Source organism: Cyprinodon tularosa, unplaced genomic scaffold (genome assembly GCF_016077235.1).
Source record: "Cyprinodon tularosa strain WSP-4 unplaced genomic scaffold, ASM1607723v1 ctg1719, whole genome shotgun sequence".
Taxonomy (NCBI): domain Eukaryota; kingdom Metazoa; phylum Chordata; class Actinopteri; order Cyprinodontiformes; family Cyprinodontidae; genus Cyprinodon; species Cyprinodon tularosa.
Genome location: NW_024038550.1, coordinates 1 through 16357, shown reverse-complemented (window position 1 = coordinate 16357; position 16357 = coordinate 1). Strand labels below are relative to the sequence as shown.

At 38.8% G+C, this 16357-nt stretch overlaps 1 protein-coding gene and 1 long non-coding RNA gene across 2 annotated transcripts; both read right to left on the bottom strand.

Moving 5' to 3' along the window:
• Window positions 1-888: 888 nt before the first annotated feature.
• LOC119781145 (putative protein TPRXL) lies at window positions 889-2812 on the bottom strand. The gene is made up of 4 exons (XM_038281528.1): window positions 2660-2812; window positions 2461-2566; window positions 1658-1732; window positions 889-1569 (listed from the first exon to the last, which is right to left on the bottom strand). The coding sequence occupies exons 1-4, from the start codon at window positions 2748-2750 to the stop codon at window positions 1194-1196; spliced, it is 648 nt and encodes a 215-aa protein (XP_038137456.1). The 5' UTR covers window positions 2751-2812; the 3' UTR covers window positions 889-1193.
• Window positions 2813-15637: 12825 nt separating this feature from the next.
• LOC119781147 lies at window positions 15638-16357 on the bottom strand. Its single transcript, XR_005280500.1, has 2 exons — window positions 16323-16357; window positions 15638-16232 (listed from the first exon to the last, which is right to left on the bottom strand). It is a non-coding gene; the product is annotated as an uncharacterized LOC119781147 (long non-coding RNA).

Below are 16357 nucleotides of genomic sequence, written 5' to 3'. Positions count from 1 at the left end.
GTCTCTTTCTTTCCCTGTGGGTTTTTCAGATTGAAATTACAATAGTCAATATAGATAACCATTAGAATTTAATTTTTATTAAAATACAGGACACTTCTCTGGAAATGAATGTGTTTGTTTTTATTTGCAAACTGCAGTCAAGCTTCGTACGTTGCTTCGTACGTCTATCTATCTATCATATACATATATCCATCCATCATGCTTTATCCCTGCTGCGGTCATTAGGAGTGCTGGTGTCTATCTCCAGCTGTCAATGGGTGAGAGGAGGGGTCCACCCTGGACAGGTTGCCAGTCCATCGCAGGGCAACACAGAGACAAACAGGACAAGCAACCATTCACACAAACACTCACCCCTAAGGGGTATTTAGAGAAGCCAGTTGACCTTATAGTCATGTTTTTGGACTGTGGGAGGAAACCGGAGTACCTGGAGAAAACCCACACATGCTCAAGAAGAACATGCAAACTCCATGCAGAAAGACCTTGGGCTAGGAATCGAACCGACATGATCATTGTATAAAAAGGCCAGATCTTTCGAGATCCTTACTTCTCTTCTCATTACTTCTGCCTATTTATTTTGATCTGTCTCTGATGTCATAAAATGAATCAGCATCCCACAGTTATGACATCATCTAGGCTTTAGCAAGCTATCTGATCTCACTATCGAAATTAAAACAATATTTTTTAATACAGTTTATATGTGCAAATATTCTTGTTTTAAATGTATATTACCATGATTATTAAACTTAATTCTGGTTAACCCACACAACAGGTATCAAGTTTTATAACAATTCAATAAAACTGAACTGCAGGCTTTATATGGATTTTGTTGTTTATTTTTTGCTTTAGCAGGAAGAAAATCATTCAAGATGACAAAAAACAGACATTAAATAATAACCACAGAGATATTTGTCTAAATAAGGTTTGTATATCATACAAATTTACTTAAAAGTTAACGGGTAATTGGTAAAACAACTTAAAACTCTTAACATTTTTCGCATAAATTACAAAGTTTGACTTTAAAAATAAATATACTAATAGTTTTCATTCACTAATGTACCTGTACAGATCAGGGAGATTACTAAATATTATTATTAAACATAAAAGAAACAAATAACATTTTTGCATCGCTCTATTCTTTAAGTCTGATTGACTTCAGTTTGGATATGGACAAGCACGTTAGCTTTTCCTTTTTCTTAGCTGGTTGTGGAGGAGATTCGTTTTTTCTCATCTGTGGTTCCAGTCAAAGTCTCACTGGTTGCAATGGTGGAGGAAGAAGAAGAGAGGAATGATGGGGATGATGAGGAATTAGGTAGCATTACGGACGATGAGGGAGGAGAAGTGGTGGATGTAATGATGGAGAGGAGCAAGGAGGATGGTGATGATGATGATGATGATGGTGATGATGATGGTGATGATGATGATGGTGATGATGATGATGATGATGGTGATGATGATGGTGATGATGATGATGGTGATGATGATGGTGATGACGATGGCAATGAAGATGATGGTGACAGAGGCGTTGAGCTGACCACCTTAGGAGTAGATAACCAAGCTCTTGCTCTATTAGAGAAATGAGAAAAAAACATTCGTGAAAAAACACGAGTTTAAGATTTAAAGAAAAGCTGAGGCTGGTGTCTCCTGTTTCTAAAGTCACCTTAACTCTGCAACCTTCCGTTTCACCCATGGAGCCTTTATATAAATGCAGTAATGGTCCTTTTCTGTAATAAATCTGCAGGAGAAAAATAACAAGTGAACTGATGAATAGGTCTGTTGTTTTTACATTGTTGATAAATGAATAGAAAGATATTGAGAATGAAATTAGACACTACGTTTCACCTTAAATTGTTTACTTTTGATTTTCTTTGTTATAGTTTAAACTGAATCACTAAAATCCAAATTAATGCAGAGTTGGTATTGGTAGAGATTAGGGTTGTCAAAAATATCGATACTCAAAAAAGTATCGATACTGAAATGTTGTATCCGGATACAATACTCATTTTCAAAAGTATCGATACAGCCATCGAAAGTGCAGAATAGTGGAAAATGCACTTTCTGAACACTGTGATTGAATAATTCTGTGCATTTTTCAGTTTCAGACTTTTTTGTAACAGGTGCAGCTGCTGAGAATTATTTTTGTTTAACTGGTTTGGCCAGTGTCATTGTTATGTCTGCAAAACATAGCCAAGGAATTAACACTTAATTTTAATTTTGTAAATTTTTTATCAAGCTTGCTTAATATTGTGCACAGCATACAACCTCAAAATATTTTTGTTTTTTTCTTTATTTCTTGTATTTTTTTTTAGTAATGAAAATATTTCTGTTGAATTTCAGAGTCTTTGTGTTTTTTCTTGTGGTATCGAAAAGGGTATCGAGTATCGAATATTTTACTTAGTATCGTTATCGAGTTGAAAAGTTTAGTATCGTGATAACCCTAGTAGAGATATTCCTCATACTTACATTATGGCAGTAACACATGGAGGATCTGCCTGCTGGATCCGATATGTTAATATTGGTTCCTTTATCTCACTGGTGCTGACTTTCTTACAGCAAGTAAACAGCTTATCTAAGAACCAAAGACAAAAATGTTTTAACCTAAAAAATGAAGAAAACGTACGTTTATGCTTCCAAACTTTGTTGAGTTTAGGTTTGACTTTACCTGGAATTCCAGAAGTGACCATCAAGGTTACAGCGAGCAGCACACTCTTCAACAAGATGCGGTTGACCATTCTTACTCCAAATGAATTCATAAAGAAAAAGCAAAGAAAGTCACTTCCCCTCTAGGGATCTTTGAACTGAAAGCCCTCTGAAGGGAACTTAGATTTAAGCTCTAAAAGCAGAAGTACAGCCTCTCATTTGTCCTTCCTGATTCTTTCCACCCTACATGTCTCAACATCTGAGGAAATCAAATGATGTACAGATGATTTCATAAAAGGAAAAGTATTTTTATCCCATTCCACTGCTAAATGTGTGGGCGTAAGGCATTCCTGGGAAATCAGAGGTCACACTGATGCCAAAACTGTGATTATTTGTTTAGTAAAACTCAATTTAATTTAATTAAAACTTCTTTTGTCCAAACTAAGCTGCACTAAAGGCACATACTGTATAAGAGGTTCAGTTCAACAATCAAATGTAAACACTAAAAGGTATTTCAAAATGAAACATAAGTCGTTCATATATAAATATATCGATATATATCAATTTTAAGATAAATTTTTGTATCAAAAATATTAAAAATATAAGGCAGTCAGCACACTTCAGATCATACTGCATAGCAGTAACGAGAGATTTGGATAAGAGTCCCCACTTTTTTTCAGCATTTTACTAAGAAGGGGACAAAACAATATGTAAAACATTTAAATTTTCTTGTTGCCAGCCTGTATCTTTTGACTGAAGCTCAGCATCATGATAAAAAACATGGGTTCGTTCAGCCAAGATTTTTGGGGTGGTTTCACCCATTTTACAAATATATGGACATATGATATTTCTTCCCAATAACTTTTATTAAAGTTGAAGTCAAGAACAGACAAATCTAACTAGAAATGTTATCGATATTAATGCAAACTGATGCTAACAGATGAAAATATAATAAACAATTAAGGGTGGTTATTTTTTTAGGCCCTGAATGTTCTTGTTTTTTAGGGAAGTTACATTTGTTGCATTTATGTCACAACATATTTGGTAATCAGTCTGGAATTACCTGCTGTGACACAAAGTCACAATGTTTTCCGGACAACTAACAGATAAACAAACCTCAACATTAGCATATGAGCACTTTAACTATATATACTGTAGTTATCAGAAACTGGGATGCATTGAGTTATTAGTCAGTATTATTCACACAGGGCTATTTAAACTAAGAGGACAAAACAAGCAATGTTATGAACTTTAGGTATTTGTGTTTCTATTACAGTATGTCTCATTTTTGTATAATTTTTCTGTTGTTAATGTTACATAGTTTGTTGTAAACTTTATCAGTTTATTCCCTTACTATAGGTTAAGTATATTTCTTTTCTCTTTCCTGTATATTTCTGGATATTTTTTTTCTCACATCTCTTTTACTCATAATTGTTTCCTTTTGTCTTCTTCTTCATCTTCCCCCAGCCTCCTTACGTTCTGCCTCAGCTGCTTCTCATTACCCTCGAACTAATAACTTACCTGCTTTCATTGTCATCTCGTCTTGTTCTTCAGTAATTGTCCTGCCACTCCTTATTCATCTTCATTGAATTTGTTTGTTTATTTAGGTAATGTTTTGTCCAACAACTTCAGAAAGAAAGGTGCAATAGAAAATGCTCTGCTTACAGTTTTTAATAATCAGCTTTCAGCTCTAGACTGTGATGACTCTGCTGTTTTTTAATAATGTACAGGTCCACCTCCTGCACAGCAAGAACTATCTAAAAATAAGTAGAAATTCCTTAAAATATGTGTATTTAATCTTAATTTGAGTAGGTATATAATTTGATCCACCAATGAAATTAGTAAATTCGCCGAAATTCAACTGAAGAAACTCTGATTACTTCCATTCAATCTGAGGCTGATCCGCCTCCGATGCAGTCAATCCGCTTAAAGCTACATCTCCTCGATACCCAGTCATCTTCCAGCATTCACCTTAAAAGTAATTAACTTACTCTCTTCGTTCGTACTTACTTTCCTCCAGTTTCTACATAAATCAGGTTTAGCTCCCTCAACCCTCAGAACTTATAATTTCGAATGGCAAATTTGCCAAATTTTGTTTGAGTCTCCACATCCCTTTATATCCGTTACTCATTACATCTGTTTTGGCTTTCATTTTGTACTGCTTCGACAAACGCAATTTTAAACTTTCTTATATTGGCAGCTTACTAGCTGGCATTAATTTCTTTTCAAAATGCCATAATCCTGATTCTCATAGTCTTTTCAAAAACCCCTCCATTAAGCTCCTTCTCAAAGGTTTGGCAAAACATTCTTCTCGTGTATTTGATTCACGTAATCCCATAACCTTCCCTATCCTTAAGAGGCTTTTGTCATCACTTTCGTTAAGCCCCTACTCTTCCTACGTCAAGTCTCTTTTATCAGCTACTTTCTCTCTGGTTTTCTATGGCTTCTTGAGAGTAAGTGAATTCACTTCAACTAATAGTCGTTTCGATCCTTCCCGACATTTGTCTCTTTCGGATCTTCGTTTTCACATCGATCATTACAAAATATCTTTGAAACATTCTAAAGGGAAAGGCCCATGTTCTATTTCTATCGTACAGATGGCCCCTTTTGCCTGTTTATCACCATGTTTCAATTTGTCCAAAAGCGGCAAAAGTTTTTCCCTCATTCCAAAGCCCTTTTTGTCACGCCTGAGAGTTCTCCCATGTCAGCACGCTGGTTCCAAGATCATCTCAGAATACTATTAGAATCCTGTGGCTTTTCATCCAGTCATTATTCCAGCCACTTATTTAGGATAGGGGCAGCCACAACAGCAGCCGCTCGTGGAGTCTCCGTAGCTTCTCTCCAGCAGTTGGGCCGATGGACTTCTACAGCCTATACCTCATATCCGCCCTGAACACTCTTCAATCTTAGCAGCTCAACACTCTCTCTGTCTATAAGGTAAACTAACTTCAAATACTGGTGGTGGTTTAAAATGTATTCTCATCTTTGCTAAATCATTGCTCCCTGCCACGCACCCTGCTATGCTCCCTGTGTGTTCCCTGCCATGTTACCTGCTTCATTCCCCGCCTTGCATTCTGCCATGCCTTCCGCTATGCTCCCCGTTAGTCATGTTCCCTGCCATGCGCCCTGCCACACTCCCTGCCATGCTCCCCGTGTGATCCCTGCCACATTACCTGCCTGCCATGCTCCCTGTGTGTTCCCTGCCATGCTCCCTGTGTCTTCCCTGCCATGCTCCCTGCTATGCTCCCTGTGGTCCCCGGCCTTGTTCCCTGCCATGCTCCCTGTGTCTTCCCTGCCATGCTCCCTGCCATGCTCCCTGCTATGCTCCCTGTGGTCCCCGGCCTTGTTCCCTGCCATGCTCCCTGTGTCTTCCCTGCCATGCTCCCTGTGGTCCCCGGCCTTGTTCCCTGCCATGCTCCCTTTGTCTTCCCTGCCATGCTCCCTGCTATGCTCCCTGTGGTCCCCGGCCTTGTTCCCTGCCATGCTCCCCGTGTCTTCCCTGCCATGCTCCCTGCTATGCTCCCTGATCCGCCTCCAACGCAGCCAATCCGCTTCAGGCTACATCTCCTCGATGCCCAATCATCTTCCAGCACTCACCTTAAAAGCTACTCCAAATCATCTCTAGGCCTGCTCTTCAACAAGCGCAAGATCCATCGCTCCTACGTCGGACTTTGATTCAGACAACCCACCTCCATCCCCTTCTCCACCATTGTAGTAAGCTCATCCGACCCCTACTCGATGCTCCTTTAACCTCACCTCCAGTGTGCAATCCCTCCAGACTTTCATGGAGTTCCCTGTCACTTTAAACAGTCCGGCAGAAGACAGCCATGTTGAGCCTGGTTCTGCCAGAGATTTCTTCCCAAAGGGGAGTTTTTTCTCTCCACAGTCGCTTCATGCTTGCTCTTCATGGACAGTTAATGGACAGTTTATGCAAACTTTGTTCATTCAGTGACATCTAACTCAAGCATCACCTTGCGTACCAGCCCCTATGGATTAACCAACTTCATCTATCTAAACTCCACCACCAGTTTCAGGCCCGGGGGAAATATCCATACTTTCATTAAAGTATAAATCAGCGTTTATGTTTCCTGCCGTGGCCTGAGCGCCAAAGTTCAAACTATTGTATCAATAAAACTCTTCTAATTGCATCTTTCTCTCTCTGTGAGTTTTTCAGATTGAAATAAGATAATTAGATATTATAGACTTGAAATAAGACAATGCAGTTCTTTCTCTTATTTCAAATGTATATAGTGTCTTATTCCATTCGCAGAGTCTCACTTACCTGCTTAAATTAAGATAAGCAGGTAAGAAAAAAGAAGAAAGGACTTACATAGATTAACATTATTTGCAGTGTGTTTATTCAGATCCAATTCAATCCAGCTTTATTAATATCATACTTTATCAGGGTTAAACTATTAAAGTACTGCTCAAAAGCAGAAATACAGAAATCATTAAATGCTCTAAAGATTAATGAAACAATATAAAAAAATTAACAATATGGAAAACATAAAAGAGAAAACATAAAATCAACTGACACCAACATCCTTTACTGAATGCCAGAGATAAAAGATGAGACTTGAAGAGATTTAAAAATAATTAAAGTGGAAGCCTGTCTGATATGCAGCAACAAACAATTGCAGAAACTAGGACTGGCTATAGAGAAGGCCTGTTCACCTCTGAGCTTATGCCTTGTTCCAGGTACTGACAGGAGCAACTGACCTATGAGAAAGCAGTACATAAGGGTGTAAGAAATATTAGCTATATGGTGGGGCAAGGCCATGTAAAGTATTAAAACATAAACACAATAAAATTCATGCAGCAGCATTTTGAACTGCAGATGGGCATTTAAAGATCCACTAACACCAAAATGAATTACATTACAAGAGCCCAGGAGAGTGATCACAATGGTGTGAATCACTGTCTCAAAGTGTGATTTGCTCAGCATTGACTTTATTTTTGGCCAGCTGCCACAGCTGAAAGGGGCTGGACTTGATAAAAAAGATTCAACAGAGTTTTGTTTAGTCTCAATGGGACATAGATCTGACTATCGGCTGCATAAAAGTAAAAAGAGACCCGAAACTTCCTAAGAATGAATTCAAATGGGAGCAGATAAAGAGTAAAAAGAAGGGGGCCCAGGATAGAGCCCCGAGGAACTCTGTATACAAGACGGGAAGAAGAGGACAGAGCATTTCTCAGACTAGCACAACATTTTTGATACATCAGATAGGACCTGAACGACTGCAATGCTGTTTCTCAGATCCTCACCCAAGGCTCTAAACAAAATAAAAGGATATTATTATCCACTGAATCAAAAGACTGACTAAGTCTAAGAGCAAAATTACAACACAGTCACCAGCACCGTGAGTCGCGAAAAAAAATAGATTACAAATATTCATTACAAACTTTTAGAAGGGCAAACTCAGTGCAGCGCAAAGATTTAAAAAACTGGACTTGAAAATGTCATTATCATTGTTTACCAAAAGAAAGGCTGTTAACTTAATGAACACAATCTTCTCCAGAATTCTGGACATAAAATCTAACTAATAGTAACTAATTATGTTATTTTGATAAAAAATAAAAAATAAAAAAAATAAAAAATAAAAAAAACCTTTAGGAGTAGTTTTACAGTATTTTACTTTTTACTTTTACTTATTTTTTTTTTACCTACTTTTTAGTTTTGAGTAAAAATTTTATAAAATATCACTACTTTAACTGGAGTAAAATTTCTAACTACTCCATGACTACTGATAACACCTGTTAGGCCATAAACCATGATATTACTTTTAGACATTGAGGAAATATTTAACTTTATACTTAACAATTTTAAGTTAACACAAAATACCTCTGAAAGGTATTTGGGAGGATTTTCTCAGATCTTTTTAAAAGACCCGCCCTCTCCACTTAAAAAAAAATGTGTGTGCGAGAGCATGCACAAGCCCACTTCTCTTTGTGCTCATACAAGCTAACCGTGTCCGAACGTCCGCTCTAACCCCTAAAGCCCTCAATCATTATATAGAGCGAGGAATTTATAGTGAACTAAGTCAGTTTATTGTTCGGAAAGATGATGCTTAGTTCACTGTTGATCCACTGCGTAGTGCCTGTGCCATCTTTGTTATTAGTCGCCGCTGTGACAGCAAATCCCATAATGCTTTTGCAAAGCATTCCGGCATATATCTGCCCTTTCTTTTCTTCTCATACACATAGAGAACGTAGACACCTATTCTCTTACGACCCTCTGCCATTTTAAAAGAACCGCAGTGAGAAAGATGAGCTTTAATGACTGTCTGAAACCGTAGCTCACAACAGATATACGCCTGATGAAAAACATAGCTAACAGGACGAGCATGCAGGATGGCTAAACATATCACCATAATGATTGACAGTTAGGAGGACCACTTATTTTTGATGATCCATCTGGAAATAAAACTTGTCTTCCATACCTTTCTGGCAAAGATGTTGAGAGTCCCACTTGTGTTGCAGACAGAAACAAAGAGAACCAAATACATTACTCTGCAGATCCAGTTGGTTCAAATTGGAGGATTGTCCAGCCTACCAATACTCTGACTCTCTGCCCCCACTAAGAAACCAGAAGATTCACTCAGGTGGCTTACAGCAATTTCATACTTCACCAAATGTCAGATTTGCAGCTTGAAAAACTCTAAGGCTACGTTCACACTACAGGCCTTGATGCTCTATTCCAATTTTTTTGTCAAATCCGATTTTTTTGCATTAATTCAATTCAATTCAATTCAATTCAGTTTATTTATATAGCGCCAAATTCACAACACATGTCATCTCAAGGCACTTTACAGTTCAACCAGATCATACAGTCAAATTGATACAAAGTTTTCTGTCTAAGGAAAACCAGTTGATTGCATTGACTCATTGACTCAAATACAATCCCTCACACTAAGCATGCTTGTAGCGACAGTGGAGAGGAAAAACTCCCTTTTAACAGGAAGAAACCTCCAGCAGAACCAGGCTCAGTGTGAGCGGCCATCTGCCGAGGCCGACTGGGGTTCAAGGAGACGGAAGCAGAGACACAAAAAGCAGCTGTAAAAGGCGGCCCCATCCAGGAAACACACAGCCAGGCAGACGAGCTCCGAGCCAGCTCCCATTCCAGAGGACGAAGAGAGCACATCCACTCAGTCACGGTCAGAGAAACAGGACCACACTGGAAAACAGGCCGATCTCCAACATCTATAAACAAAGGTGTTGATGGAAGCAGCACAGCTGATGTTTCTTTCCAGGATGACGTCACAGCCAAACAGGAACAGACGAGGCAAAGCTACTCTGAGGAAAAGCAGAGAGAGCAGAAGGTTAGAGATTGAACTAACAGATTCTGCAGAATAGGAGAACAGAGAGAGAATGAAGCAGAATGATGAAATGGGGGTCCCTATGCCCTCCAAAAGTCTAAGCCTATAGCAGCATAACTATAGAGATAGCTCAGGATAACCTGAGCCACTCTAACTATAAGCTTTATCAAAAAGGAAAGTTTTAAGCCTAGCCTTAAAAGTAGACAGGGTGTCTGCCTCACGGACTAAAACTGTTAGTTGGTTCCACAGGAGAGGAGCCTGATGACTAAAAGATCTGCCTCCAATTCTACTTTTAGAAATTCTAGGAACCACTAGTAAACCTGCAGATTGAGAGCGAAGTGCTCTGTTAGGAAAATAAGGAACAATCAGATCTCTGATATAAGATGGAGCTTGGCCATTTAAGGCTTTATATATGAGAAGGAGGATTTTAAATTCTATTCTTGATTTAACAGGAAGCCAATGAAGAGAAGCCAGGATAGGAGAGATATGATCTCTCTTTTTCATTTTCATTAGAACTCTGGCTGCAGCATTTTGGATCAGCTGAAGGCTTTTAACTACAGTTTGTGGACTTCCTGATAGTAAAGAATTACAATAGTCCAGCCTTGAAGTAACAAATGCATGGACTAGTTTCTCAGCATCACCCCTGGACAGGATATTTCTAATTTTTGCAATGTTCCTCAGATGAAAGAAGGATATTCTAGAAACCTCTTTGATATGGGATTTAAATGACAGGTCCTGATCAAAAATAACACCAAGATTTTTTACTTTATTATCTGAAATCAGTTTAATCCCATCCAAATGAAGTGACTGGCTAATCAGCTTCTTTTTCAGAGACTCTGGTCCAAAGACTATAACTTCTGTTTTGTCTGCATTCAGAAGCAGAAAGTTAAGAGTCATCCAGGTTTTTATGTCTTCAAGACATGCCTGTAATCTATGTAATGGCTTAGCTTCATCTGGATTTATAGACAGATATAGCTGGGTATCATCAGCATAACAGTGGAAATTAATCCCATGCTGTCTAATAACTCTACCAATTGGGAGCATGTATAAAGTAAAGAGAATTGGTCCTAGCACTGATCCCTGTGGTACTCCACAGGTAACCTTTGAGCGTGTTGAAGATCTATCATTAACATGAACAAACTGAATTCGATCAGATAGATAAGATTTAAACCAGTCTAGTGGTGTTCCTTTAATTCCAAATAAATATTCAAGTCTTTCTAAAAGAATATTATGGTCAACTGTATCAAATGCAGCACTAAGATCTAACAGGACGAGCACAGATACAAGTCCATTATCTGAAGCCATGAGAATATCATTAGTGACTTTCACCAGAGCTGTTTCAGTGCTATGATGAGCTCTAAAGCCAGACTGAAACTCTTCAAAAAGTTCATTATGGTGTAAGTCATCGCAAACTTGTTTGGCAACTACTTTCTCAAGAATTTTGGATAAGAAAGGAAGATTGGATATAGATCTATAATTAACCAAGTCATCTGGGTCAAGAGACGGTTTCTTAAGCAGAGGTTTAATTACAGCAACCTTAAAAGCTTTAGGTACATATCCCTGTAACAGAGATAGATTAATCACATCTAAAATGGAGGAGGAGATCAAAGGGAATACCTCCTTAAATAACCTGGTTGGAACTGGATCTAACATACAAGTTGAAGGCTTAGATGAAGACAATAATTTTGCTAATTCCGAAAGTTCAACTGGATCAAAGCAGTCTAAACCCGGTACAGATTCCATGACTACCTCAGGTACAATCGCGGATAGAGGAGTGCTTATGATCTTATTTTTAATAAGATCAATCTTATTTATAAAGAATCCCATAAAATCATTGCTGCTAAGAGCAGGTGGAATGGACGGTTCAACAGAGCTATGGCTCTGGGTGAGTTTGGCTGTATTAAAAAGAAATCTAGGATTATTCCTTATTCTCCTCTATTAATGAGGAGAAGTATGCTGCTCTTGCTTTACAAAGGGTCCTCTTATACAGCAGTAAACCATTTTTCCAGACTTGGAAGGACTCCCGCAGGCCTGTGGAGCGATATTTTCTCTCCAGTTTCCTAGCATTTTGCTTCAAAGTACGCAGCTCTGCATTAAACCAAGGAGCAAGCTTTCTATTTTTGACGGTTTTAATTTTCAAAGGAGCTGCGTTGTCTAAGGCAGTACGCAGAGAACTAGCAACCCAATCAACAAAATCATCAACCTGTGAAGGGGAATAAGCTATGCTTTTGCACTCTGCAGCACTGCTCAGTGACACAGAGGAGAGAGAAAGTGAAGCAGATTCTTTAAAATTTATAACTGCACTATCTGATAAAGATCTACTAAAATTGAACCTTTTTTGGGGGGAGGAGAACTCTGTTAAAGTAATCCTGAAGGTTATTAGAAAGTGGTCAGAGAGGACAGGGTTGTGAGGAAATACTGTTATTTCTTCACATTCTATGCCGTATGTCAGCACAAGATCCAAAGTATGAAGATGAGAATGTGTGGGACTATTCACATTTTGAACAAAGCCAATAGTGTCTAAGATAGCATTAAAGGCTGCTCTTAAGCTATCGCCTACAATGTCAGCATGGATGTTAAAATCTCCCACTATGATGACCCTGTCAGTATTTAATACCAAATCAGAAAGGAACTCTGAAAACTCATCTAAAAATTCAGAGTAGGGACCTGGTGGACGATACAAAGTTACAAAAAGAATAGGTTTTCTTGCCTTGAAATTTGGATCAGGGAAATTAAGGGTTAAATGTTCTAAAGAGTTGTAGGTATTAACTGTTTTGGGAGTAATCAGTAAGTCAGACTGGAAGATTGTTGCTACTCCTCCTCCTCGCCCAGAACTTCTGGGTATGTGAAAATTTAAATAGCTTGAAGGAGTTGCCTCATTTATGCTCACATAATCCTCTCGCTGCAGCCAGGTTTCTGTAAGGCAAAACAAGTCAATGTGATTATCACAAATCAAGTAATTAACCAGCAGACTTTTAGAGGAAAGCGATCTTATGTTAAACAGACCGCATTTAATTGTTTTAACTTTTTCCCCAATTGAAGTTATTTTGATTTTAATTAGATTATCATGATTTACTCCTTTGGGAATCTTTGCTAATTTATTAGATTTTGGTCGTGGGCAAGACACTGTCTGGATGGAGTAAAGAGTGGGTAACAGTAGAGAAGCTGCAGAGATGTGTGTTAAACTACAACTCTGCTTCCTGGTCTGCACCCTGGGTGGTCAGGGTTTTGGAGGACTAATAAATGTGGCCAGATTCCTAGAAAGAAGAGCTGCACCATCCAAAGTGGGATGGATGCCGTCTCTCCGAATCAGACCAGGCTTTCCCCAAAAGGATTGCCAATTATTAATGTAGCCCACGTTGTTTTCAGGACACCACCTAGACAACCAGCGGTTGAATGACGACATGCGGCTAAACATGTCATCACTGGTCAGATCAGGGAGGGGACCAGAGAAAATTACGGAGTCCGACATTTTTTGGCAAACTTACACACCGAAGCAACACTAATTTTAGTGACCTCCGATCGGCGTAACCGGGTGTCATTACCACCAGCGTGAATAACAATCTTACTGTATTTAACCTTATCCTTAGCCAGTAGTTTCAGGTAGGATTTGATGTCGCCCGTTCTGGCCCCCGGCAAACATTTGACTATGGTCCCTGGTGTCTCTAATGCCACGTTTCTGACTATGGAGCTGCCAATCACCAGAGTGGGCTTCTCAGTGGGTGTGTCACTGAGTGGGGAAAACCGGTTAGAAACGTTAACGGGTTGGTGGTGACCAGTGGGCAGAGATCCACGACTACGCTTTCTGCGTACAGTTACCCAATCGCCTGGCTGCTCAGGCACTTTTGGAGGAAAGCTACGTGGGGGGCCTACTTTAACTCCTGGATGTTCAACAGCCTGAAGCCTGGATTCTAACTCTGACACCCTCGCCTCCAAAGCTACAAAAATACTACACTTATTACACATCCCATTATCACTAAAGGAGGCAGAGGAATAACTGAACATCTGACACAGAGAGCAGGAGAGAGGAGAGGAAGAAGGAAGAGTTGGAAAAGAGTCAAGGGAGGGAGAGAGAGAAGCCATAGCAATGCTAAGCTAGCGCTAGCCTAGGCTAGCTACTCCTTGCTATCAGAAATAAAACCGTGTGAAACTGACAAGTGCTCAGTAGAAAAGTGCAGCAGAAGGTGCTATGTTTTAAAGTAGTCAGTTAGAGTTACTTAGATACAGAGATATCACAGAGAAAATAACTTAACTTCAGATGGAGATCCTCTGGACAGCTGCAACACCTCCACACTCATTACTCATTACTGTTCACATTTCCAAATATATGAGACTTGTATGTGATCTCCTATGTGAACTGCAGTCATACAACGCAAGTGTCCCATATGCACAGTAGAGGACGCAATGACATCACAGGCTAGCATGCTCTGTGTTTACGGAAGTAAACATGGATGGTAATGCCAGAGTGCATCTAGTGAACTTTCCCAACCATAAAAACACAATCTTTTCTAGATGGTTAAACATAAATACTGCTCTCCGCATCATAATCTGCCATGGTTGTTGTTGTTTTTGCTGCTTCTTCATAGCAAGACGCAGAATTGTGACCTTTGTCGGGTATTAATGGCGTTCAGGTCGGATGAATGCGACCTAGTAAGAAGGTTAGTTACTCAGTACTTGATTGACCTCTTTACCAAACACTTTTTTACTTTTACTCTTGTAATTTCTTGAAAGCATTCTTTTTACTTTTACTTGAGTAAAAAAAAATGACAAGTATTGCAACTCTTACTAAAATACCAACTATAAATGAAACACTACCAAATAATAAAAAACTTGCTCCGTTTCAGATGCACTCAGCTGAGCTGCATCCTTAATGATGTGATTCTCCGACACTGAGCGGGAATAACTAAGAAGTTGTATCCAGCAGATCTTATTTTATTCAACGGATTAATAATCTATCGTTAATTTGAATTTTTCAGTTAAGAAACCTTTCTATAAAAATTGGGTCACAGTACTGGAAGTCTTCTCCCTCTCTCCTATTTCTCTTTTTATATTTGAAAAATAAAGCAGGACAAATCTTTTCTTCTTGTTTTGAGCCCCCTCTCTGTCAAGGACCCTTAGAATCGTCCTAACTACCCCCAGTTTAGATTTTAAAATGGAAAAATTTTAATTTTTTTTACTTTCCTATTCTTTTATTAAAAAATTCCATGTATACTGTAACACGGATGCATAAAAACCTGCTTTTTTTCAGTGTTAATTGCTCTTTGAAGTAACAGGTTAAACAGAACAGATTAAAGATGTCTCCGGACCTTTACTGGTTGTCGATTTTATTTGGACCCCATTGATTTTTAATTGGCTACCCCTGGTTTACACTAAGCTGACTTCCAAAGATGTTCGTCCACCTCGGTACCTCGATTGTGAGTTGGGCCTCCTGCCCACAATAACACCTGTTACACATTGTTTTCTCCAAACCTGCTTTACTCATCCAGTTAAGTTTGTCTATTTCTTTGTTTTTGAAAATTACGTTTTTCGTTTTCTTTGTTAGTCTAGTCTTGTGTTGGTCCTGTAAACTCATAGTTTCTAATTCTTACTATTGAGCCAACGATATCCCCATCATTCCAGTATGATTTTAGCATTCATCTTTGGAATTGATGAAAATAAAATGCATACAAAAATTGTTACAACACTTATTAATAAAAGAGTTTTTTTTATTTTGCAGATATTTTCCTCTAAGAACAAAGCTTTCAAATTCTCAAACAGTTTCATAAATGTATGAGTGAGTTAGGAAACTTGCAGCCATATCATAACCATTTCATAAATTACTCAAAATTTTTATAAATACAAGAGATAATAAATATTATCCTTCACTGCATCAACAGCAAAAAAAAATGTTTCACCAAATAAATAATTTTAAAATCCTAAAGCAATTTAACATAAATAAGTTCTTCAAGTTTCCCAAAGTAAATCTGCTTGTTTTGGTGTTGATGATCAGATAACTTTTACTAGATGGTCTTATCTTCAACGCTTCCAGAAGACATGTCCCCAGAAGACATGTCCCCAGATGACATGTCCCCAGATGACACGTCCCCAGATGACACGTCCCCAGATGGCATTTCTCCAGAAGGCATGTCCCCAGATGTCATAGCGGAGACAGAGGTAAGAAAGGGAGATGAAAAGGAACGAGGCAGGGTTGAGGACGAATGTGGTGAAGCGGTGGATGTTATGATGGAGAGGAGGGAGACTGTTGGTGGAGATAAAATGTTTCGCTGACCCTTTGTTCCCCTGTGAGAGGAAAGGTCAAAAGATGGATTAAATATGAGCAAAGCAGATACAAAGTCTAACGGGAATCTTTCTACTGCCAATTAAACCAACCTGAACTTTTGAATCTTCCGCCTAACCCAGGGAGC